Source organism: Zophobas morio, unplaced genomic scaffold (genome assembly GCF_036711695.1).
Source record: "Zophobas morio isolate AGI-343-1 ecotype UQ-CSIRO unplaced genomic scaffold, CSIRO_AGI_Zmor_V1 ptg000030l, whole genome shotgun sequence".
In the NCBI taxonomy this organism is placed as follows: domain Eukaryota; kingdom Metazoa; phylum Arthropoda; class Insecta; order Coleoptera; family Tenebrionidae; genus Zophobas; species Zophobas morio.
This window is the reverse complement of record NW_026972135.1, coordinates 3,015,405-3,039,728: the sequence shown is the minus strand read 5'-3', so window position 1 is coordinate 3,039,728 and position 24,324 is coordinate 3,015,405. Positions and strand designations below refer to the sequence as shown.

General features: G+C 27.9%; 1 protein-coding gene across 1 annotated transcript in view; it reads right to left on the bottom strand.

Annotated features, from left to right (window-relative positions):
* Positions 1-5,758: 5,758 nt before the first annotated feature.
* Positions 5,759-24,324, bottom strand: part of LOC135138789 (putative sodium-coupled neutral amino acid transporter 11) — a 44,099-nt gene continuing 25,533 nt past the window's right edge. The window contains exons 7-8 of the mRNA XM_064068806.1: positions 15,559-15,815; positions 5,759-6,519 (exon numbers count right to left, since the gene is read on the bottom strand). Coding sequence (XP_063924876.1) covers positions 6,280-6,519; positions 15,559-15,815 — 497 coding nt within the window. The 3' untranslated portion in view covers positions 5,759-6,279. The remainder of the gene's footprint in view (positions 6,520-15,558; positions 15,816-24,324) is intronic.

Here is a 24,324-nt window from a genome sequence, read left to right as displayed (position 1 = left end):
AGAAAATCGGAAGATAGAGGAGTCGAAAAATGGAAATAAAAACTTACAAATTGAAAAAACCGGAACATTGAAAAAACGAAAAATGGTGACTTCGAACACCGAAAAACTGAAAAATTCAAAAATCGAGAAATTGTAAAATCCTAAATTTGAGAAAACGAAAAATTAAAAATTAAGAATCGAAAAAATGGAAAAAGAAAAATTCTAAAATTGAAAAATCGAACAATTGAAATTGGCAGGCCGAAAAATTTAAGAAACGAAAAATCGAAAAATTGAAAAAATAAAAATCGGCCATCTAAAAATCTAAAAATTGAAAATTAAAAACTAAAAGATTCAGTTGTCGAAAATCGAAAAATCAATCATTCAAAAAATTGAAAACTCGAAAGATAGAAGAAGCTAAAAATTGAAAAATCTAAAATCTGTAAGATTGAAAAATTGAATGTTGAATTTGAAAAATCGAAAATTTCTAAAATTGAAAACTTGCGAAAGTCAAAAATTTTAGATTTCTGAAATAAAAAATTTGACAATAAAATTGTAAAATAAAAAAATTTTAAATAAAAAATGTAAAATGTGGAAAAGTCGAAAAATGGAAAAAAAATGACAAATTGAAAAACTGGAACATTGAAAAGACGGAAAACTGAAAAATTAAAAATCGAAAATCAGAGAAATTCAAATTGCAAATTGATGTAGGTAATTAAAAAACTAAAAAATGTAGAATCTGAAAAATCGAAATATTAATAAAACAATTAAGAAATTAAAAATATCGAAAAAGTGCAAAATCTTAAAATTGAGAAAACGACACTGAAACACCGAAAAACTGAAAAATCAAAATTGAAAATTGGAAAAATCTAAAAACTACAAAAATTGTACTTAAAACTGAAATTTCCATACATTGCAAAATCTTAAAAAAAAAATAAAATCGGAAACTTGAAAATGATGGAAAAATTAAAAAACTGAAAATTGAAAAAATTGGAACTGGAAATAGGACAAAAACATTCAAATGACAAATTATCGACAAAATTTAGAATTGAAAACTCGAAAAATGGAAAACGTAAAAATTGAAAAAAATTGAGAAATAGAAAAATCGAAACATAAAAAATGAAAAAGCGAGAAATTGGAGATTCGAAAAATTAAAAAAATGGATAAATGAGAAATTGAAAAGTCTAAAAACTCAAAAATCGAGAAATATCAAAAAATTCATATGTGATTGAAAAAACCGAAAAATGTAAAAATAGAAAAATCAAAATATTAAATAAATTAAGAAATTAAAAATATCGAAAAAACTGCAAAATCTTAAATTTGAGAAAACGAAAAATAAAAAAATCAAGAATCGAGAAAACGGAAAATCAAAAAATGGAAACTTTTTAAATTGGAAAATCGGACAATTGAAATTGGGAATTCGATAAATTTAAGAAACGAAAAACCGAAAAATCGAAAAATTGAAAAACCGAAAAACTGAGAAAGCCAAAAATTGAAAACTTGAAAGATATAAGAAGCTAAAAATTGAAGAATTGAAAAAACGGAAATAAGTAAGTATCTAAACAATGGAAAATGGAAAATTAGTTAAACGAGAAATTAAAAATCGAAAAATAAAAAAACACAAAACTGAAAAATCAAAAACGGGAAAAACTGATTTTGTTATTGAAAACAGAAAAATTGAAAAATTCGAACCAAAAAATCGGAAAATTGTAAAATCAAAGAATTGCGAATCTGAAAAATTTTAGTTTTTTTAAATAAAGGAACTAAGAATCAAATATTGAAAAACAGTAGAATCGAAACAAGGAAAAATTTCATGATTGAAAAGTAAAAAAATTCAAAATAGAAAAATCGTAAAATAGAGAAGATGAAAAAGGGAAAACATGACAAACTGGAAAAACCGGAACACCGAAAAGAAAAATTAAAAGTCGAAAATGGAAAAATCCACACATTGCAAAATTGTAAAAAAAAATAAAAACGGAAACTCGAAAATGATATCGAAAAATCGAAAAATTAAAAATCGAGGAACTAAAAATAAAACAATTGATGATAAAAACAGTCAAATGTCGAATAATTGAGAAATTTAAATTTGAAATCTCGAAAAATGGAAAACGTTAAAATTGAAAAAAATCGAAACATTGAAAAATCAAAAAATTAAAAATGAAAAACCAAGAAATTGGAGATTAAAAAAATTGAAACAGTTGGTACAAGAAATCGAAAAATTGTAAAACTGAAAAATTTAAAAATTCAAAAATCGTGAAATTGTAAAATCAGAGCAATGGAAAATTTCATATGTAATAATTAAAACAATCGAAAATGTAAAAATTAAAAAGTGGAAATACATCTTACAAGAAAATTAGATAATAAAAATACCGAAAATTTGCAAAATCTAAGTGAGAAAAAGGAAAATTGTAAAATGAAAAAGCGAGAAAATTGAAATTGGGGAAAAATTTAAGAACAAAAATCTAAAATATCGAAAAATTGAAAATTGAGAATCTAAAACCAAAAAATTAGAATAATCAAAAAATAAAAAAAAATTGAACATTGAAAACTCGAAAGACAGTAGAATCTAAAAATTGGAAAATTGCAAAATCGAACAAGAGAAAAGCAAAAAATAGGAAAATCAAAAACGGGAAAAATTGTTTTTTTTTATTGAAAGAAAGAAAATTTTAAATATTCAGAAATCGCAAAATTAAAAATCCAAATGTCGAAAAATCGAAAAATTTAAAATCGAGTAACTAAAGAATCGAAAAAAACCTGCAAAAATTGAAATCCAAAAATTGTGAAATAGAAACACTAAAATCGAAAAATTTTAAATTGAAAAACTGAAGAAACGAAAAATTGAATTTGAAAAACTAAAAATCTGAAAATTCAGTGATCGGATTATTGAGATTTCCAAAATTTGTAGAACTGAAAAGTGAAACTTTTAAAAATTCAAAAATCAAGAAATGGGAAATCAAAAACTGAAACATGGAAAATTTCCAAAATCGTAAAAATGAATCGGCGGAACGAACAATTGGAAGTTCAAAAAATTTAAAATCGATTAAATGAAAAATCGAAAATTTGAAACTTCGGAGAAATGAAAAATCAAAATATCAAAAATCGAAAAGTTAAAATAGAAAAATTGAAAATTCGAAAAACTGATAAAGCGGAGAAATTGAAAAATGAATGAAATATTGATACATTTAAAATAGAAAAATCGTAAAATTGTAAAATTTAAAATTGCAAGATTGTAAAATAGAAAAATCTAAAAATTTAAACATCGAGAATTTGAAAAATCGAAACAACGAAAAATTCGTGATTGAAAAATAAAAAAAAATAAAATAAATAATCAAAAAATGGAGAAGTCGAAATATGGAAAAAACCCACAAATTGGAAAAACCGGAAAATTGAAGGAACACAAATGGTAACACTGAAACACTAAAAAATTGAAAAATTAAAAATCGAAAATTGGAAAAATCTAAAATTTACAAAAATTGTAAAGTTGAAATATCGATAAAATTAAAAATTTTGTATCGAAAACTTGCAAGTGATGAAAAAATTGAAAAACTGAAAAATCGAGAAATTGTGGTTGGGGATACGAATAACAAAAAAATACAAATGTCGAATGATTTAAAAATTTAAAAGCGAAAAGCCCAAAAAAAACGGAAAACTTTAGATCTGAAAAATGTAAAAAAAAACAAATAAATAGAAAAACCGAAAAATTAAAAAAAAAACAATAGATATCGAAAAATTAAAAAATATAAGACTCGCAAATGAAAAAAGGAAAAAGCTAAAAATTGAGAAATCAGTAAAAAAGAAAAATTGAAATATCTAAAATTTTTTTTATTTAAATGCTAGAAAATTTGAAATTAGAAAAATTGGAATACTGAGATACAAAAAATTAAAACATCGAAAAATCTACTGAAAAATTGAATGTCGGAAAATGGAAAAATTAGAATTTTAAAATGGAAAATGGAAAAATAGAAAAAGTTAAAATTTGAAAAAACGAAAATTATAAATTAAGTTACAAATTTAAAAATTAGAAACCGAAAAATTAAGAAATCGAAAAAGAAAAGAAACATTGAAAATTGCTTCCCATTGAAATGATAGAAACATTGAAAAAATCTAAAAATTTAGGTTGGGGAAATAGAAAAATAAAAAAATTGTATCGGAAAAGTCGAAAAATTGAAGAAACGGAATATTGAAAATTCGAAAAACTGAAATCAAAAAAGTGTAAAATTGAAAAGTTGCACTTTCGGAAAATTGAAAATTGAAAAATTTAAAGATAAAAAGTTAAAACATGGAAACAACTAAAAATTTAAAAATCGAAGAATTGAAAAAATTAAAAATATCTAAAAATTATATATGGAAAAATTGTAAATCGAAAAACTAAAGAATCGAAAAATGAAAAAGCTAAATAATAATAATAATAGTACATTTTTCTATGGACAAACGTCCTTATAGAAACAAAAATACTGATATATTTGAATTTGTAAAAACAAAAGATATGGTGTTACAAGATTACAAAAAATTTGGAAAACATAAAATTGAAATTGGAAAAGTCGAGAAAAACGAAAAACGGAAAAGCTAAATATTGAAAAATATGAAAATGGAAAAATTGAGAAATCGAAAAATTGCATTGGCAAAAAGTTGAAGAAACGAAAAATTGAAAATTCGGAAAATTTTAAATGGAGTACCTAGTTGAAAACTCGAAATATTAAAAAATAATAGAACAAAAAAACGAAAAATTAAAATATCCAGAAACAAAAAATCTAATCCAAAACTGTAAAGCTGAAAAATTCAATTCGAAAAATTCTAAAATCGAAAAGTTACACCTTAAGAAATTGAAGAAACGAAAAATTGAAGCATTAAAAATGGAGAACTAAAAATCGGAAAAATCGTAAAATTAAAAATCGAGCAAAAGTATTGATAACATGAAAAATGGGATAACTGTGAAATAGAAAATTTGCAAAATTGAAATCGATGAACTGTAAAACCGAAAAATGGCAAATCGAAAAATTGAAGAAACAAAAAATTTATGAAATATTGGAGAAACTCTCATAATACACTTCAATAATTTTAGTATCTTAATTATCAATGCTTGAGTGGAATTAATTTATTTCGTAGTCACTGTGCGTGTACTGGTACCACCGCAACTTTTTAAAATTTGAAGAAATTGTTTTGAGATCCTTCGAAAACGTTATTATAGTTTTTTCATTTCACTACAGTCCTTGAAAAAAATCAGCGAATTAATTTGTGCAGAATTAAGAAATTTATTTTGGAATCACTGTTCGCAGAATTTGTGGTAATTATTTTGGAACTAATTTAAACTGGAATTGCATCTTAGCCGCCTTTCAAATTCTTAGAAATTGTTCACGGCGTAATTTCCATTGCACATGTTAACAGAATTCGCTTTCTCAACATTCTGTTTAATGGAATTTTTGGAACTGGCCACCGTAATTGTTATATTCTTTAGTTTTACTGGTCTGGAACTTTTAATTTGCTGATGTTTGTAGATTCGGTAGATAAAAAGATTAAAGTGCGATTATTTTTAATAAATGCACTTTGATGCCAAAAGCCGCAATAAAAACGTCCCAATTCGTGCAATTTATTAAACATTATCCCACAAAAACTCAACTAGGATTTGTTATGTGGTCGCTGTACTTAGTGGAGGTGACTTTGAGACTCTATTTAGATAATGTTATCACTTAAAAGCTCATTTGCATCAGTGATTATTATTATACTTAATTAAAGAGATGACAAGTCGTACTTAATCACACCATTCGGTGCCAATAACACCCAGTTATAATGAAATATATAACATTTATTCATATCTTTATCTACATTTCACAGAAAACACATCACATTGTGCAGCTGAAGTCGAAAAACTGGCAAAATCCGTGCATTAAAACATGAGAGAAATGAATCAAAGATGGCGCAGCCGCCTTTCGAGATCAGTCGGTAAAAGTCGGCGAAATTTCCCCCAATCGCGTCACGATTGCAAGAAATTCCGCTCTTCCACAAATTGGCACACTCCGAACTATGTTATTATAATATATCTAGAAACCTCAACTTTCGTATATCTTAGTAAATAAATATGGCTGACTTTATTTACTAGTTCGTTTTCACAATACAGCTATCGCATAACTATATAATATATAGAGCAAGATCACAAAATATTTGGCAACAATAGTTATTAAACTTTTTCATCGTGAAAAATAATATCATTTATACAGTTTAAGCTCTCTTTTTTTAATATTTGATTGCGTAATTACATAGATTTTGATTATTTTAGGGGCGTACCCCGTGCTCTATCACCCTCGATTAAAAAGTGACCGAGGAGTCCGTCGCATTGGGGCAGTATTCCATGATCCCGTGGTAGCAGGTGTCGACTTCCTGGAAATCGACAATCAGGAAAACCGCGCCCAGAATGGCGACGGTGAGTCCTAGGAGGACCACGCAGAGGGCTGGAAGTTTGCGGGAGGACAAGACGTGACCTTCTTCCAGCTGAAGGTAACTAAGGGCTGGCAGGACGTAGGCCAAAGGCACGGCTGCCAGGACACCCTGCGGGACGAAAAAAATCGACACATGTACATATCTGTGTTGGTTCGAGTACTCAGAGTAATAAATTAATCAAGAATGACTCTCTTTTACTTGACCTGATTTTCAAAGCTCAAAACATACGAATAACCTCAAACGAGAAAAAATGTTTATAATAATGACGAATGCATTTAACGCGGACCTCCGGAGAATAAAAGTCGTGTGACTGTTATTGAACTCCAGAAGTCTTGTTTACTTTAAAAAAGAAACGTTACGTTGAAATGGTTACATGGTGACTGGAAAAACCAAGCCGAGTTTTTTGTTTATTTTTTATTTGGTTAAAATGGTTAACAACTGAGTTTTCTAGATGTTTTAGATACTCTAGAAATATTTGAAACCGTGACGCTGAGTTTGATGTGCACATAGTTTTTGATCACAAAAAGCGATGTCAAATAAACATTTAAAAAATTTGAGGACTGGTTTAATTTGCATATAAATCGATTTACCGACTCGGTAAATGGAATAATTTTGAGAAAATATTTTAGTGTTTGGTTAAGTGGAGATTAAATACTGAACGAGGTGGATTATAGTATCTACTTAATTTATTCTAGTGTAAACATAATAAATCAACAACAAGATTACGATTAAACAATGTAGCTAATTTTAAAATATCAAGAAGGAAAACGGCTATTTGTAGCTCTGCAAATCTCTCTTAAAAACACAAAAGCGAACTCAAAATCTGCGTTTTCCAAAATTTTGGTTTCTAAGGGCAAATTTTAACTCTGGTAATAAAAACAAACTGTGAAAAAGATCAGAAGTTTTGGTTCCGTTTGTCTCAAAAAAGTCAAAATTTTGATGATTTTTGAAAATTAAAGTACTCAACAATGGTCGAATTTAGCGTAGAATGTAGCTTTTTTTTACACACAGGGATGGTAAAAAATAAATCATCTTAGATTGATGACATAAATAAACAACTTGTAATTGCTGCAAATGAAAAAGTTTTTAGTAGTAATTGGTGGTCAATTTTGTACATATTTAAGCTAATAAATATGTTTAAGAGAAGCTTTTTATTATGCATATTTTACCGGTAATATTGTAGCTGTTATCAAATTTGTAAATTTCGAGATTCCCGAATTTCCAATTTCTCAAATTTCCAAAACAGAAAATTTCGAAGTTTTATCTTATTGAAATGACAGAAAGATTTAAACAATTAAAGTTGAAAAATCGAAAAATTAAAATTAGAAAGTCGGAAATTTGAAAAAACGAAGCACCGAAAAATCAAAAATTAAAAATTAAAATGTTCAAATGTGGATTAATTGAAAAATTAAAATAATTAAAATTGAAAACTCGAAAAGTAGGAAACGTTAAAGATTTTCAAATTTCCAAACTTCCAAATTTTCAAATTTTGCAAAACAGAAAAATCGAAAATTTCGTTTTATTGAAATGACAGAAAAATTGAAGAAATGAAGAAGCGAAAAATCGAAAAAATAAAAATTCAAATATTCAAATGTCGATTAATGAAAAATTAAAAAATTAAAATCGGAAATTCGAAAATATGGCAAGCTAAAAGTTGAGAATTCCAAAAATTGGAAAAGCTAAAAATTTCCAAATTTCCAAATTTCCCAGTTTCAAAGTTTCAATTTCCATATTTCCAAATTATCAAATTTCCAAATTTTCGGAATAGAAAAATCGAAAATTTTCTTGTATTGAAATAACAGAAAAAAATTAAATTTAAAAGTTGAAAAATCGAAAAATTAAAATCAGAGAGTCGGAAATTTGACGAAACGAAGACTGAAAAATTGAAAAATTAAAAATAAAAATATTCAAATGTCGATTAATTGAAACATTAAAATAATTAAAATTGAGAACTCGGAAAGTAGGAAAAGCTAAAGATTTCCAAATTTTCAAAGTTCCAAGTTTCAGTTTCAAAATATTCAAATTTCCAAATTTCTAAATTTTCAAAATAGAAAAATCGAAAATTTTGTTTTATTGAAGTGACAGCAAAATTTAAAAATTAAAGGTTGAAAAATCAAAAAGTTAAAATTAAAAAGTCCGAAAATTGAAGAAATGAAGAATTGAAAAATTGAAAAATTAAAAACTAAAATATACAAATGTCGATTATTTGAAAAATTAAAATAATTATAATTGAGCACTCGAAAAGTAAGAAAAACTAAAGATTTCCAAATTTTCAAAGTTCCAAGTTTCAGTTTCCAAATTTTCAAATTTCCAAATTTTCAAATTTTCAAAATAGAAAAATCGAAAATTTTGTTTTATTGAAGTGATTAATTTAAAAAATTAAAGGTTGAAAAGTCGGAAAGTTAAAATTAAAAAGTGCGAAAATTGAAGAAATGAAGAATTGAGAGTTGAGAACTTCAAAAGTAGGAACGGCTAAAAATTTTTAAATTTCCAAAAATTTCCAAGTTTCAAAGTTTCGATTTGCAAATTTCCAAATTACCAAATTTCCAAATTTCCGAAATAGAAAAAAAAAATCGAAAATTGTGTTTTATTGAAATGACAGAAAAAATTTAAATTGAAAAGTTGAAAAATCGAAAATTTAAAACTGGAAAGTCAGAAATTTGAAAAAACGAAGCACTGAAAAATCAAAAATTAAAAGTTAAAATATTCAAATGTCGACTAATTGAAAAATTAAAATAATTAAAATTGAAAACTCGAAAAGTAGAGCAAGCTAAAAACTGAGTACTCGAAAAGCAGGAAAAGTTAAAGATTTTCAAATTTCCAAACTTCCAAATTTTCAAATTTTGCAAAACAGAAAAATCTAAAATTTCGTATCGAAAAAATAAAAATTCAAATATTCAAATGTCGATTAATGAAAAATTTAAGAATTAAAATCGGAAATTCAAAAAGTATGGCAAGCTAAAAGGTGAGAATTCCAAAAATAGAAAAAGCTAAACATTTCCAAATTTCCCAGTTTCAAAGTTTCAATTTCCATATTTCCAAATTACCAAATTTCCTAATTTCCGGAATAGAAAAATCGAACATTTTCTTGTATTGAAATAACAGAAAAAATTAAAATTTAAAAAAGACTGAAAAATTGAAAAATTAAAAATTAAAATATTCAAATGTCGATTAATTGAAACATTTAAATTATTAAAATTGAGAACTCGAAAAGTAGGAAAAGCTAAAGATTTCCAAATTTTCAAAGTTCCAAGTTTCAGTTTCCAAATTTTCAAATTTCCAAATTTTCAAATTTTCAAAATAGAAAATTCAAAAAATTTGTTTTATTGAAGTGACAGCAAAATTTAAAAATTAAAGGTTGAAAAATCGGAAAGTTAAAATTAAAAAGTGCGAAAATTGAAGAAATGAAGAATTGAGAGTTGAGAACTTCAAAAGTAGGAAAGGCTTAAAATTTTTAAATTTCCAAAAATTTCCAAGTTTCAAAGTTTTAATTTGCAAATTTCCAAATTACCAAATTTCCAAATTTCCGAAATAGAAAAAAAAATCGAAAATTGTGTTTTATTGAAATGACAGAAAAAATTTAAATTGAAAAGTTGAAAAATCGAAAATTTAAAATTAGAGCGTCCGAAATTTGAAGAAACGAAGACTGAAAAATTGAAAAATTAAAAATTAAAATATACAAATGTCGATTATTTGAAAAATTAAAATAATTATAATTGAGCACTCGAAAAGTAAGAAAAACTAAAGATTTCCATATTTTCGAATTTCCAAGTTTCTGTTTCCAAATTTTCAAATTTCCAAATTTACAAATTTTCAAATTTTCAAAATAGCAAAATCGAAAATTTTCAAAATAGAAAAATCGAAAATTTTGTTTTATTGAAGTGACAGCAAAATTTAAAAATTAAAGGTTGAAAAATCGAAAAGTTAAAATTAAAAAGTCCGAAAATTGAAGAAATGAAAAATTGAAGAATTAAAAATTAAAATATTCAAATGTCGATTAATTGAAACATTAAAATAATTAAAATTGAGAACTCGAAAAGTAGGGAAAGCTAAAGATTTCCAAATTTTCAAAGTTCCAAGTTTCAGTTTCCAAATTTTCAAATTTCAAGATTTTGAAATTTTCGAAATAGAAAAATCGAATATTTTGTTTTATTGAAGTGACAGAAAAATTTAAAAATTAAAGGTTGAAAAGTCGGAAAGTTAAAATTAAAAAGTGCGAAAATTGAAGAAATGAAGAATTGAGAGTTGAGAACTCCAAAAGTAGGAAAGGCTAAAAATTTTTAAATTTCCAAAAATTTCCAAGTTTCAAAGTTTCAATTTGCAAATTTCCAAATTACGAAATTTTCAAATTTCCGAAATAGAAAAATCGAAAATTTAGTTTTATTGAAATGACAGAAAAAATTTAAATTGAAAAGTTGAAAAGTTGAAAAATCGCAAATTTAAAATTAGAGCGTCAGAAATTTGAAGAAACGAAGACTCAAAAATTGAAAAATTAAAAATTAAAATATTCAAATGTCGATTAATTGAAAAATTAAAATAATTAAAATTGAGGACTCGAAAAGTAGGAAAAGCTAAAGATTTCCAAATTTTCAAAGTCCAAGTTTCAGTTTCCAAATATTCAAATTTCCAAATTTTCAAAATAGAAAAATCGAAAATTTTGTTTTATTGAAGTGACAGCAAAATTTAAAAATTAAAGGTTGAAAAATCGAAAAGTTAAAATTAAAAAGTCCGAAAATTGAAGAAATGAAGAATTGAAAAATCTACAAAATTTAAATTAAAATATTCAAATGTAGATTAATTGAAAAATTTTAAAAATTAAAAGTTGTGAAATTCAAAAGTAGGAAAAGAAAAAAATTCCAAATTTCCAAAAATTTCCTAGTTTCAAAGCTTCAATTTGCAAATTAAAATAATTAAAATTGAGAATTCGAAAAGTAGGAAAAGCTGAAGATTTCCAAACTTTCAAATTTCCAAGCTTCAGTTTCCAAATTTTCAAATTTCCAAATTTCCAAAATAGAAAAATCGAAAATTTTGTTTTATTCAAGTGACAGAAAAATTAAAAGTTGAAAAATCGAAAAGTGAAAATTAAAAATTCGAAAATTGAAGAAACGAAGAATTGAAAAATCGAAACAAGTTGAGAACTCCAAAAGTGGGAGAGGCTAATCATTTTGAATTTCTAAATTTCCAAGTTTCAAAGCTTCAAAATTTCTAAATTTCCAAATTTCCAAATTTCCAAGTTTCCAAATTTCCAAATTTCCAAATTACTAAAATAGAAATATCGAAAATTTTGTTTTAATGAAATGAAAAAAATTTAAATTTAAAAGTTGAAAAATCTAAAAATTAAAATTGTAGAGTCGGAAATTTGGAGAAACGAAAAACTGAAAAACTGAAAAATTAAAAATTAAAATATTCGAATCTCGATAAATTATTTACAAAATTAAAGAAAACTAAAATTGAAAACTCGAAAAATAGTGCAAGCTGAAAATTGAGACCTCGAAAAGTAGGAAAAGCTAAAAATATACAAATTTCCAAGTTTCAAAGTTTCCAAATGTCCAAATTTCCAAAATAATCCAAATGTCCAAAGTTCGAAAATAGAAAAATCGAAAATTTTCTTTTATTAATGTGACGGAAAAAAAATAAATTTAAAGTTGAAAAAACGAAAAATTAAAAAGTCTGGAAAAGAAGAAACGAAGAACTGAAAAATCGAAAACTTAAAAATTTAAACATTCAAATGTCGATTAATTGAAAAATTAGAAAAATTAAAATTGAAAACTCGAAAATTAGGGTAAGCTGAAAATTTCCAAATATCCAAATTTTTCAATTCCTAAATATTAAAATATAATCATTGAGATATTCAAAAACTGCAAAAACGAATTTAAAAAAATCGACAGAATGAATCCAAAAATGGAAAAATTGAATCGGGAAAGTCGAAAAATTGAATAAACGAACATTTGAAAGTTCCGAACCTTCAAAATCGATAAAATTGATAAAACGGAAAATTGAAAAAAATGGAAAAATTGCGAATCGAAAAATGGAAAATGGAAAAACAGAAACATTGAGATGAGAATTTTAAAAAGTTAAAAATTGAAAAATAAAAAAAAAGCAATACTGAGAAATCGAAAATTTTGTCATATTGAAATGACAGAAAAAAAAGAAAAATCGCTTAACATGTTAAAAGTAAATCTTTGCCCATTTATTTAGAACTTTTTTTCTATAACCGTCAATTATTCGTTTATTGAGGCCGTTGTTAGTAAATTTAAAATTTTCCAGATTTCCAGATTTCTAGATTTCTAAGATTCAAACTTTGCTAATTTCCCAATTTCCAAATTTCCAAATTTTCAAATTTCTAAATTACTAAATTATTAAATCTCGAAATTTCAAAATGAAAACGTTGAGGAAATGAAGAACTGAAAAAAATTTGAAAAAAATCGAAAGGTTGAAAAAGCAAAGAATGGCACAACTGAAACAATGAAATAATAAAAAATTAAAAATTTGAAAAAAGCTAAAACTGAAAAATCCAAAAATGGAAAATTGATTCGAAAAAGTCGAAATCGAAAAAATTAAAAAATTCAAAATTGTAGACTTGACATGTAGAAAAAGCTAAAAATTGAAAAGTCGCTTAACGTGCTAAAAGTGACTGTTTGCCCATTTAATTAGAACATTTTTTATATAACCGCCAATTATTATTTGTTTATCGAGCCCGTTGTTTCGAAATTTCTAATTTCCAAATTTCTAAATTTCCGAATTTTTAAATTTTCAAATTTCCGTATTTCCAAATTTCCAAGTTTCTAAATTTCCAAATTTTCAAATTTCCGATTTTCCAGATTCCAGAATGTCCAGGTTTCCGAATTTCCCAATTTCCAAATTTCCAAACTTCCAAATTTGCAAATTTCTAATCGTCAAAATGTAAACAATCTATGTAATTTGAAAAACTGAAAAAAGAAATCGAAAAAACCAGCAGATCAAAAAATTTGTAAGCATCTAAAACTAAAAAATAAAAACTAGAAAAATTGAAATTGGAAAGATTAAAAAATTAAAAACACGAAAAATTTTGAAATCCAAAATTTAAAAATTCAAATGTCGAAATGTCTAAAAATTATTTTAAAACATTTAAAATTGAAAAATTTTCGAAAAATTAAAAATCGTGTAATTGGAAAATCGAAATATCAAAAAATCTAAGACTTGAACAAAATTCTGATAAATACATATATCAAATTTAAAAAAAGAAAAAATTGCAAATCGAAAAATGGAAAAAGCTAAAAATTGAAAACTGAAAAAAAAGAAAAATTGAAAAATTGATTTTATTGAAATGATGAAAGATTAAAAATTAAAATGTAGAAAAATTAAAAAAATTAAAAACTAAATTGATAATTCGGAAAGTAGAAAAAGCAGATAATTGAAATATCGCCGAACGGGCTGAAACTTTACAAACTTCCAAAATGTCAAAATTTCAAAATTTCAAAATTTCAAAATTTCAAAATTTCAAAATTTCAAAATTTCAAAATTTCAAAATTTCAAAATTTCAAAATTTCAAAATTTCAAAATTTCAAAATTTCAAAATTTCAAAATTTCAAAATTTCAAAATTTCAAAATTTCAAAATTTCAAAATTTCAAAATTTCAAAATTTCAAAATTTCAAAATTTCAAAATTTCAAAATTTCAAAATTTCAAAATTTCAAAATTTCAAAATTTCAAAATTCCAAAATATCAAAATTCCAAAATTGCGAAATTCGAAAATTCCAAAATTCCAAACTTCGAAAATTCCAAAATTTCAAAATTCTCAAATTCTCAAATTTTCAAATTCTCAAATTCACATATTTTCAAATCTCGGAATTTCCAAACTTCCGGATTTCCAAATTTCCAGATTCAGAAAATTACAAATCAAAAAATGGAGGAAGCAAAACATTGATAAATGAGAAGAAAAGAAAAATTGAAAAACCGAAAATTTGTTGTGTTGAAATGATAGGAAAATTGAAAAGCAAAAATGAAAAAGTAAAATGTCGAAATATTGAAAAATTTTAAAATTTTAAATTGGAACCTTGAAAAGTAGAAAGAGCTAAACATTTAAAAATCTAAAACTTGAAAAACTTAGAAATTGAAACTAGAAAAGTCGAAAAATTGTTAGAGATAAATAATTATATATCGGAAAATTCGGAAGTTGATAAATGCAGAGTCGCTAGACAAAAATCAAATATACAAAGAACTAACGAAATGCATAAGTGGAACAATAGATGAAGAACTGGAGAGTAATAGAAAATACAACAGGGAAAGTACCGGACACAGTAGGAAAAGAGAAAAACAATGGATAGTTCGATAATCAATGCATGAGATAATAAGAAAAGGAAGATTGTAAGGATTAGATTTTTAAGGACAGTAACAGAAAAAGGTTGCAGAGCATTCCAGAAAACAGAAAGAATAGTATAAAATTAGTGAAACAGGAGGAGATAAAGTGGATTGTAAATAATGAAGGAGTTGGAAGAAGATAGTAAGAACAATGTAAAGCTATAGAGACCTGTAAATAAAAAACAAAAAACATAGACAATAGCAAAAATAAATAAATAGGAACGGAAAACACTATAAAAACTGTCTAATCCAAGAAAACTTCATGCAAATGAGGAAGAAAAAGTGAGAAATTCGTTATTCGAGGAAGAAATAGGACAAGAATTAGTAACTGAAGCAGAATTTAGCGCGGTAATAGCGCACATTGATCATAATAAACCTCGAGGACCAGACAATATAGTAAATGAACTTACAAAACTTGTAAAATTTGCTTTTACATATACTTAGTATCTCTTTGAGAATTCACTTTTCTTTACTTTAACAAGCTTACGCGGAAGCTACTCACATTTTTCCAATCTCAATGTTTTCCTTGGTTTCGTATATTTTACCGTTGTACGTTTGTTTTATATTAATTAATTTCTTGTAAGACGCTCGCTGAGTGGAATAAACTATTATTCTGACAACGATTTACCATTTTCACAGTAACCTTAAAGCGTGTGCAAAATTTCAAGGCAGTCGGTTTCATAGATTGTACATAAATAACTAATATAATAATAAATCTCAGCTTCCACACGACTTTCTTCAAATAAACAAAACAGACGGAAACGGAGGGCCTACTTTTTCGTGTTCTACCAGTCACCAAGCTACTTACGTTCAGTTCGAGAACCACCCCCAAACAGTCAGTGGATATCGAAATGAAGTACGTGGTGCCAACGATGGCTAACGTAATCAGATAGTGCGTTCGTTCAGAAATCGGCACGTTGGGGTCTTTTCGGAGCAACGAGTTGGTGATGACCTCGCGAGTGACGAAGCATTCGATGGGGTAAGTCAGAAGAATCTGCACGCTGAACAGCAGCCGACTCAGGTTCATCAAGTCGTCGGTCCAGCAGTAATTTTCCAGCAGATCACCTGCAAAAAGAGAAATTGACGTAAACGCTCAAGGCCAGAACCGGAAAAAATTAAGGTAAATATGGGATTCTGTCTAACGTGTCACATGCTGTTTACCGGCGCGTTAAATTTAATGTGGGCACCTAATGCAAGTGATAATTAAATTATTTTCGGGAAGTGCATCATAGATGGGGCGGAGTTTGTGCGAGGAATTATTTGTGATTATCGAAATTGATATAATTGTTGCCGGATTGTATACAGGTGTTTTTGAAACGTAAAATAAACACACAAATTTTGCTACATAGATCTACTACATTATAACCTCTATACCTAAAAGTATATACAAAAAAAAATGTGGAAAATTTCATTTTTGAAAAAGTTGTTTAAAAATTGTCAAAAAATTCAGGATTATAGATTTTGGGGTGTTGATTACAAAAATATCAAGGAGCAATATTTTCGAAAAAGTCGGTGTAAAATTCGAATTTTTTGAAATTTAAAAAAATTGGAATATTTCAAATAAGGCCGGAAGTGACTTCTGCATCCCGAACTCTATAAGTTAAATTTCGAAAATTGTCGAAAATGGGTCGGAATTTGCATAGTGGAAAATTTCATTTTTGAAAAAGTCGTCTAAAAATTCTGAAAAAATTTGGAAGAATCTGCAGGGATCTGAAAGGATCTGAAACGATTGAAAAAATTCGAAAGAGAGGATCAGAAGGAAAATGAAAGAATCTGAAAAAATTTGAAACAATTTGGAACCATCCCGAAGAATCCGAAAAGCAGAATCTTAAAAAAAAGGAAAGAACTTGAAAACATCTGAAAAAATCTGAGGGAATCCAAGCAAATCTGATGGAATATGCAACCAAGAATCGGAAAGAATTAGTAAGAATCTCAATGAAAATGAAAATCAAGCAATCGAAAAATCTAAAACTTAAAATACCGAAAACCTGATAATTGAGAATTCCAAAAATCGAAACAGCGAAAAACCGAAAAATCGAGGACCAAGAAAATGAAATATTCGAAAAATTGAAAAATCGAACAATGGCAAAATCGAAAAATTAAGAATTAAAAAAATCAAAGAAACGAAAAATAAAAAATCTAAAAAATCATCGAGATTTCGGACAATCCTAAAAGTCAAAAATATAAAAAATCGAAACATCGAGAAATCGAAAAATTGAGAAATGGAAAAGTCGACTAATTGCTAAATCAAGAAATTTAAAAATCCAAAAACTGAAAAATCTAAAATATGAAAAATCAAAAAATTATTGAAAAATGGCAGAAATCGAGAAACTAAAAAAACGGGAAATCCAGAAATGGAGAAATTGAATAACCGAGACATCGAAAAATATAAAAATGGAAAAATCGGAAAAATTTAAAGTTACAAATATCGAAAAATTGAAAAAAGTGTAAATTAGAAATATCTAAAAAACGAAAAAGTGTCAATTCGAAAGATCTAAAAATCGAAACAATCGAAAACTCAAAAATCGTAAACTGAAAAAATGCAGTTATTAACAAATAAATTGTTGAGTTTAACCCACGCCGATTTCAATCACCCGTCTAACGTAACAGTATGTTGCACAAAGTTTTCAAATGAATCTGTTAGAATATTAGGAGGAATATCAGCAATCACATTTATTATTTTTTCTTGCTTTGTGGTCTATTACTATAAACTCGATTGTTTACATAGCCCCACAGAAGAAAGTCAAGTGGGGTTAAATCGGGCGACCTAGCTGGCCACTCAACTGCTCCTCTTCGTCGTTTTCACCTTCCAGGAAAAAGTTCAATCAAGTAACACCGTACTTAAAAATAATACTTGGTTTATGAATTGCCAGTGGCGATGTAAAGAGGGGTGGTAGTAGGGCGGTCCGCCCCGGGTACCAAACACCAAGGGGTGACAACGACAACTCAATCGCACAGGATAATGTGAATAAGTATAAACATATAGTTAATATAAATTTATATTTTTTTAATTCGAGAGACTCTTGGATACCCATGGTATATTCTTTTGGAAGCTCATGGAGATTTTTTTTGTAAATTATTTTTCAGTTAATTTTGGGATCCCGTTTTTTTTGGAAATATTTAAAACAATCTTGAGGTTCTAGATATTTCTGTTTGGAAAAATCTGATGGTGCTTTGGAGCCTCTAGTGTGTTTTCTTATAATAATTTACTTAAATTTCTTCGAGGATATGTCATTTGCTAAAATCAGCCTTATCTTACCAGGTACTAGCCCCAGCCGCCCGATCTTTATTTTCTTAGAGGGTGTGTTATTTGCCAAAATTGCTCTTATTTTAGCAGGACTAGTCCCGCCCACTCACCCTCTCTTTTCTTATAAAGTTTGTGATTTGCCAAAATCAGTTTTATCTTAGCAAGTAATGATAATTAACTTTTAGAGAAGTGATCAAAATTTGGAAACATTACGAATTTACTTATATGAACAAGGCAAAGATGTTTTTAATTATATATTTTTTGGGATTCCCGAAATCCCCGTACATAACATATTGAAGAGTTAATCTGCCTTTTCCAGACACCCGGTATTTTATGATAATTTCAATTTTGCTAAGTTAAAAACTAAATTTCTACATTTATGTAAGAATTTTTGATGTATCCCTCTTATTTATTTTCATTTTATTTTTTCTATTTCCTCATCACATTTCCACATTTATTGTTATTTAAAATTAGAATTAGTTTTCAATAATTCGTTGTTTATCAGTATTATATTCCATTATAGACTTGTAGTTTGCTGGAAATAAAATTATTATTATTATTATTATTATTATTATTATTAATATATGCAAAAAAATATCTATACATAATAGAAAATTTCATTTTTGAAAAAGTCGTCTAAAAATTCTCAAAAAATTCATTTGTGCTGATTTCAAAAATATAGCGTGTTTGCGGTAACGGAGCAATATTTTCGAAATGTTCGGTGTGAAATTCGAATTTTTGAAATTTTTAAAAATTGCGATATTTCAATGGCCGATTCCGGAAAAACGGTTGGAGTTTTCGAAGAAATGAGGCCCAAAGTGACTTCTGCAGCGCGAAATCTACGAGAACATGTATTTAGTAAAATTTCGAAAATTGTCGAAAATGGGTCTGAATTTGCATAGTACATATATTATTATTGCTATTATTAAAATCGAGAGAACCCTAGAGAGTCTGAGGTAATCTAAGAGAATTTGAGAGATTCGTATAGAAGCTGAAGAAATTTGAAAGAATCTGAAGGAATCTGAGGGAACCTAGGAAATCCTGGAGAATTTTGAAGAATTTCGAAGAATTTAGAAAAATCCAAGAAAATCTAAAAAAAATGGAGGAATGGAGAAGAATTTGGAAGGATCTGCAGGGATCTGAAAGGATCTGAAACGTTCGAAAAAATCTGAAAGAGAGAATCAGAAGGAAAATGAAAAAATCTTAGAGCATTTGAAAAATCTGGAGGAATATGGGAGAACTTGAGAGAAATTGCGAGACGGAAAGTATTTGAAGCAATCTAGGAAGCCTGTGAGAATCTCGAAGAATCTAGAAAAATCTGGAAGATTTGGAAAAGTTTGCAGGGATCTGAAAGTATCTGCACGATTTTAAAACGACCTGAACAGAATCCAAAATTTGAAAGAATCGTGAGGATTTCTGACAGTGTCTTTGAGAGAATCTGAAAAAATTTGAAACAATTTGAAACCATTCCAAAGAACCCGAAAGGCAGAATTTTAAAGAAAAGGAAAGAACTTGAAAACATCTGAAAGAATCTGAGGGAATCCAAGCGAATCTGAGGGAATATGAAAACAAGAATCGGAAAGAATTAGAAAGAATCTCAATGAAAATGAAAATCAAGCAATCGAAAAATCTAAAAACTAAAATAACGAAAAACTGATAATTCAGAATTCCAAAAATCGAAACAGCGAAAAACCGAAAAATCGAGGACCAAGAAAATGAAAAATTAAAAAAATTGAAAAATCGAACAATCGCAAAATCGAAAAATTAAAAATTAAATAAATCAAAGAAACGAAAAATAGAAAATCTAAAAAATCGAAATTTCGGACAATCCTAAAAGTCAAAAATTTAAAAAGTCGAAACATTGAGAAATCGAAAAATTGAGAAATGGAAAAGTCGACTAATTGCTAAATCGAGAAATTTAAAATCCAAAAATTGAAAAATCTAAAATTTGAAAAATCAAACCATTATTGAAAAATGGCACAAATCGAGAAACTGAAAAAGCGGGAAATCCAGAAATGGTGAAATTGAATAACCGAAACATCGAAAAATATAAAAATGGAAAAATCGGAAATATTTAAAATTACAAATATCGAAAAATTGAAAAAAGTGAAAATTAGAAACATCTAAAAATCGAAAAAACGAAAAAGTGACAATTCGAAAGATCTAAAAATCGAAACAATCGAAAACTCAAAAATCGTAAACTGGAAAAATGGAGTTATTAACAAATAAATTGTTGAGTTTAACCCACACCGATTTCAATCACCCGTCTAACGTAACAGTATGTTGCACAAAGTTTTCAAATGAATCTGTTAGAATATTAGGAGGAATATCAGTAATCACATTTATTATTCTTTCTTCCTTTGTGGTCTATTACTATAAACTCGATTGTTTACATAGCCCCACAGAAGAAAGTCAAGTGGGGTTAAATCGGGCGACCTAGCTGGCCACTCAACTGCTCCTCTTCGTCGTTTTCACCTTCCAGGAAAAGTTTCAATCAAGTAACACCGTACTTAAAAATAATACTTGCTTTATGAATTGCCAGTGGCGATGTAAAGGATATTGCGAATAAGTATAAACATATAGTTAATATAAATTTATATTTTTTTAATTCGAGAGGCTCTTGGATACCCATGGTGTATTCTTTTTGGGTGCCCATGGAGATTTTTTTTGTAAATTATTTTTCAGTTAATTTTGGGACCCGGTTGTTTTTGGAAATATTTAAAACAATCTTGAGGTTCTAGAAATTCCTATTCGGAAAAATCTGATGGTGCTTTGGAGCCTCAAGTGTCTTTTCTTTTCTTATAATAACTTAATTAAATTTCTTAGAGGATATGTCATTTGCTAAAATCAGCCTTATTTTACCAGGTACTAGACCCAGCCGCCAGCCCTCTATTTTCTTAGAGGGTATTTGCCAAAATCGATCTTATTTTAGCAGGTATTAATCCCGCCCACCCGCCTTCTCTTTTCTTATAAAGTATGTGATTTGACAAAATCAGTCTTATCTTAGTAGGTATTAGCCCCGCCCACCCGCCCTCTCTTTTCTTATAGGGTGTCATTTGCCAAAATCAGTCTTATTGTAGCAGGTACTAGCCCCGCCCACCCGCCCTCTCTTCTCTTAGAGGGTATCCAATTTGCCAAAATTAGTCTTATCTTGACAGCCACTAGCCCCGCCCACCTACCCTCTTTTTTTTTTGGAGGGTATGTCATTGCCAAAATCAGTTTTATCTTAGCAAGTAGTGATAATTAACTTTTAGAAAAAGTGATCAAAATTTGGAAACATTACGAATTTACTTATATGAATAAGGAAAAGATTTTTTTAATTATATATTTTTTGGGAGTCCCGAAATCGCCGTACATAAAGATTTGAAGAGTTAATCTGCCTTTTCCAGACACCCGGTATTTTATGATGATTTCAATTTTGCTAAGTTAAAAACTAAATTGCTACATTTATTTAAGAATTTTTGATGTATTGCTATTATTTATTTTCATTTTATTTTTTCTATTTCCTCATCACATTTCCATATTTATTGTTATTTAAAATTAGAATTAGTTTTTAATCATTCGTTGTTTATTAGTATTATATTCCATTATAGACTTGTAGTTTGCTGGAAATAAAACTATTATTATTATTATTATTATTTATACATGCAAAAAAATATCTATACATAATAGAAAATTTCATTTTTGAAAAAGTCGTCTAAAAATTCTCAAAAAAATCAGCATTATAGATCTTGTGCTGATTCCAAAAATATAGCGTGTTTGCGGTAACGGAGCAATATTTTTGGAATGTTCGGTGTGAAATTCGAATTTTTGAAATTTTTAAAGATTGCGATATTTCAATGGCCGATTCTGGAAAAACGGTTGGAGTTTTCGAAGAAATAAGGCCCAAAGTGATTTCTGCAGCGCGAAATCTACAAGAAAATGTATTTAGTAAAATTTCGAAAATTGTCGAAAATGGGTCCGAATTTGCATAGTATATTATTATTGCTATTATTAAAATCGAGAGAACCCTAGAGAGTCTGGGATAATCTAAGAGAATTTGAGAGATTCGTATAGAAACTGAAGAAATTTGAAAGAATCTGAAGGAATCTGAGGGAACCTGGGAAATCCTGGAGAATTTTGAAGAATTTCGAAGAATTTAGAAAAATCCAAGAGAATCTAAAAAAAATGGAGGAATGGAGAAGAATTTGGAAGAATCTGCAGGGATCTGAAAGGATCTTAAACGATCGAAAAAATCTGAAAGAGAGGATCAGAAGGAAAATGAAAAAATCTGAGAGCATTTGAAGAATCTGGAGGAATATGGGAGAATTTGAGAGAAATTGCGAGACGGGAAGTATTTGAAGGAATCTAGGAAGCCTGTGAGAATCTCGAAGAATCTAGAAAAATCTGGAAGATTTGGAAAAGTTTGCAGAGATCTGAAAGTGTCTGCACGATTTTAAAACGACCTGAACAGAATTCAAAAATTTGAAAGAATCGTGAGGATTCCTAACGGTGTCTTTGAGAGAATTTGAAAAAATTTGAAACAATTTGAAACCATTCCAAAGAACCCGAAACGCAGAATTTAAAAAAAAAGGAAAGAACTTGAAATCATCTGAAAGAATCTGGAAGAATCTGAGGGAATCCAAGCGAATCTGAGGGAGTATGAAACCAAGAATCGGAAAGAATTAGAAAGGATCTCAATGAAAATGAAAATCAAGCAATCGAAAAATCTAAAAATTAAAATACCGAAAACCTGATAATTGAGAATTCCAAAAATCGAAACAGCGAAAAACCAAAAAATCGAGGACCAAGAAAATGAAAAATTCGAATAATTGAAAAATCGAACAATGGCAAAATCGAAAAATTAAGAATTAAAAAAATCAAAGAAACGGAAAATAGAAAATCTAAAAAATCGAGATTTCGGACAATCCTAAAAGTCAAAAATTTTAGAAGTCCAAACATCGAGAAACCGAAAAATTGAGAAATGGAAAAGTCGACTAATTGCTAAATCGAGAAATTTAAAAATCCAAAAATTGAAAAACCTAAAACTTGAAACATCAAAAAATTATTGAAAAATGGCGGAAATCGAAAAACTGAAAAAGCGGGAAATCCAGAAATGGAGAAATTGAATAACCGAGACATCGAAAAATATAAAAATGGAAAAATCGGAAAAATTTAAAGTAACAAATATCGAAAAATTGAAAAAAGTGAAAATTAGAAATATCTAGAAATCGAAAAAACGAAAAAGTGACGATTCGAAAGATCTATAAATCGAAACAATCGAAAACTCAAAAATCGTAAACTGAAAAAATGCAGTTATTAACAAATAAATTCTTGAGTTTAACCCACGCCGATTTCAATCACCCGTCTAACGTAACAGTATGTTGCACAAAGTTTTCGAATGAATCTGTTAGAATATTAGGAGGAATATCAGTAATCACATTTATTATTCTTTCTTGCTTTGTGGTCTATTCTATAAACTCGATTGTTTACATAGCCCCACAGAAGAAAGTCAAGTGGGGTTAAATCGGGCGACCTAGCTGGCCACTCAACTGCTCCTCTTCGTCGTTTTCACCTTCCAGGAAAAGTTTCAATCAAGTAACACCGTACTTAAAAATAATACTTGGTTTATGAATTGCCAGTGGCGATGTAAAGGGGGGGGGGGGGGCAGTAGGGCGGTCCGCCCCGGGTACCAAGCACCAAGGGGTGACAACGACAACTCACTCGCACAGGATATTGTGAATAAGTATAAACATATAGTTAATATAAATTTATATTTTTTTAATTCGAGAGACCCATGATGTATTCTTTTTGGGAGCCCATGGAGATTTTTTTTGTAAATTATTTTTCAGTTAATTTTGGGACCCCGTTTTTTTTTGGAAATATTTAAAACAATCTTGAGGTTCTAGATATTCCTGTTTGGAATAATGTGATGGTGCTTTGGAGCTCTAGTGTCTTTTTTTATAACAATTTAATTAAATTTGTTAGAGGATATGTCATTTGCTAAAATCAGCCTTATTTTACCAGGTACTAGACCCAGCCGCCAGCCCTCTATTTTCTTAGAGGGTATTTGCCAAAATCGATCTTATTTTAGCAGGTATTAATCCCGCCCACCCGCCTTCTCTTTTCTTATGAAGTATGTGATTTGACAAAATCAGTCTTATCTTAGTAGGTATTAGCCCCGCCCACCCGCCCTCTCTTCTCTTAGAGGGTATCCAATTTGCCAAAATTAGTCTTATCTTGACAGCCACTAGCCCCGCCCACCTACCCTCTTTTTTTTTGGAGGGTATGTCATTGCCAAAATCAGTTTTATCTTAGCAAGTACTGATAATTAACTTTTAGAAAAAG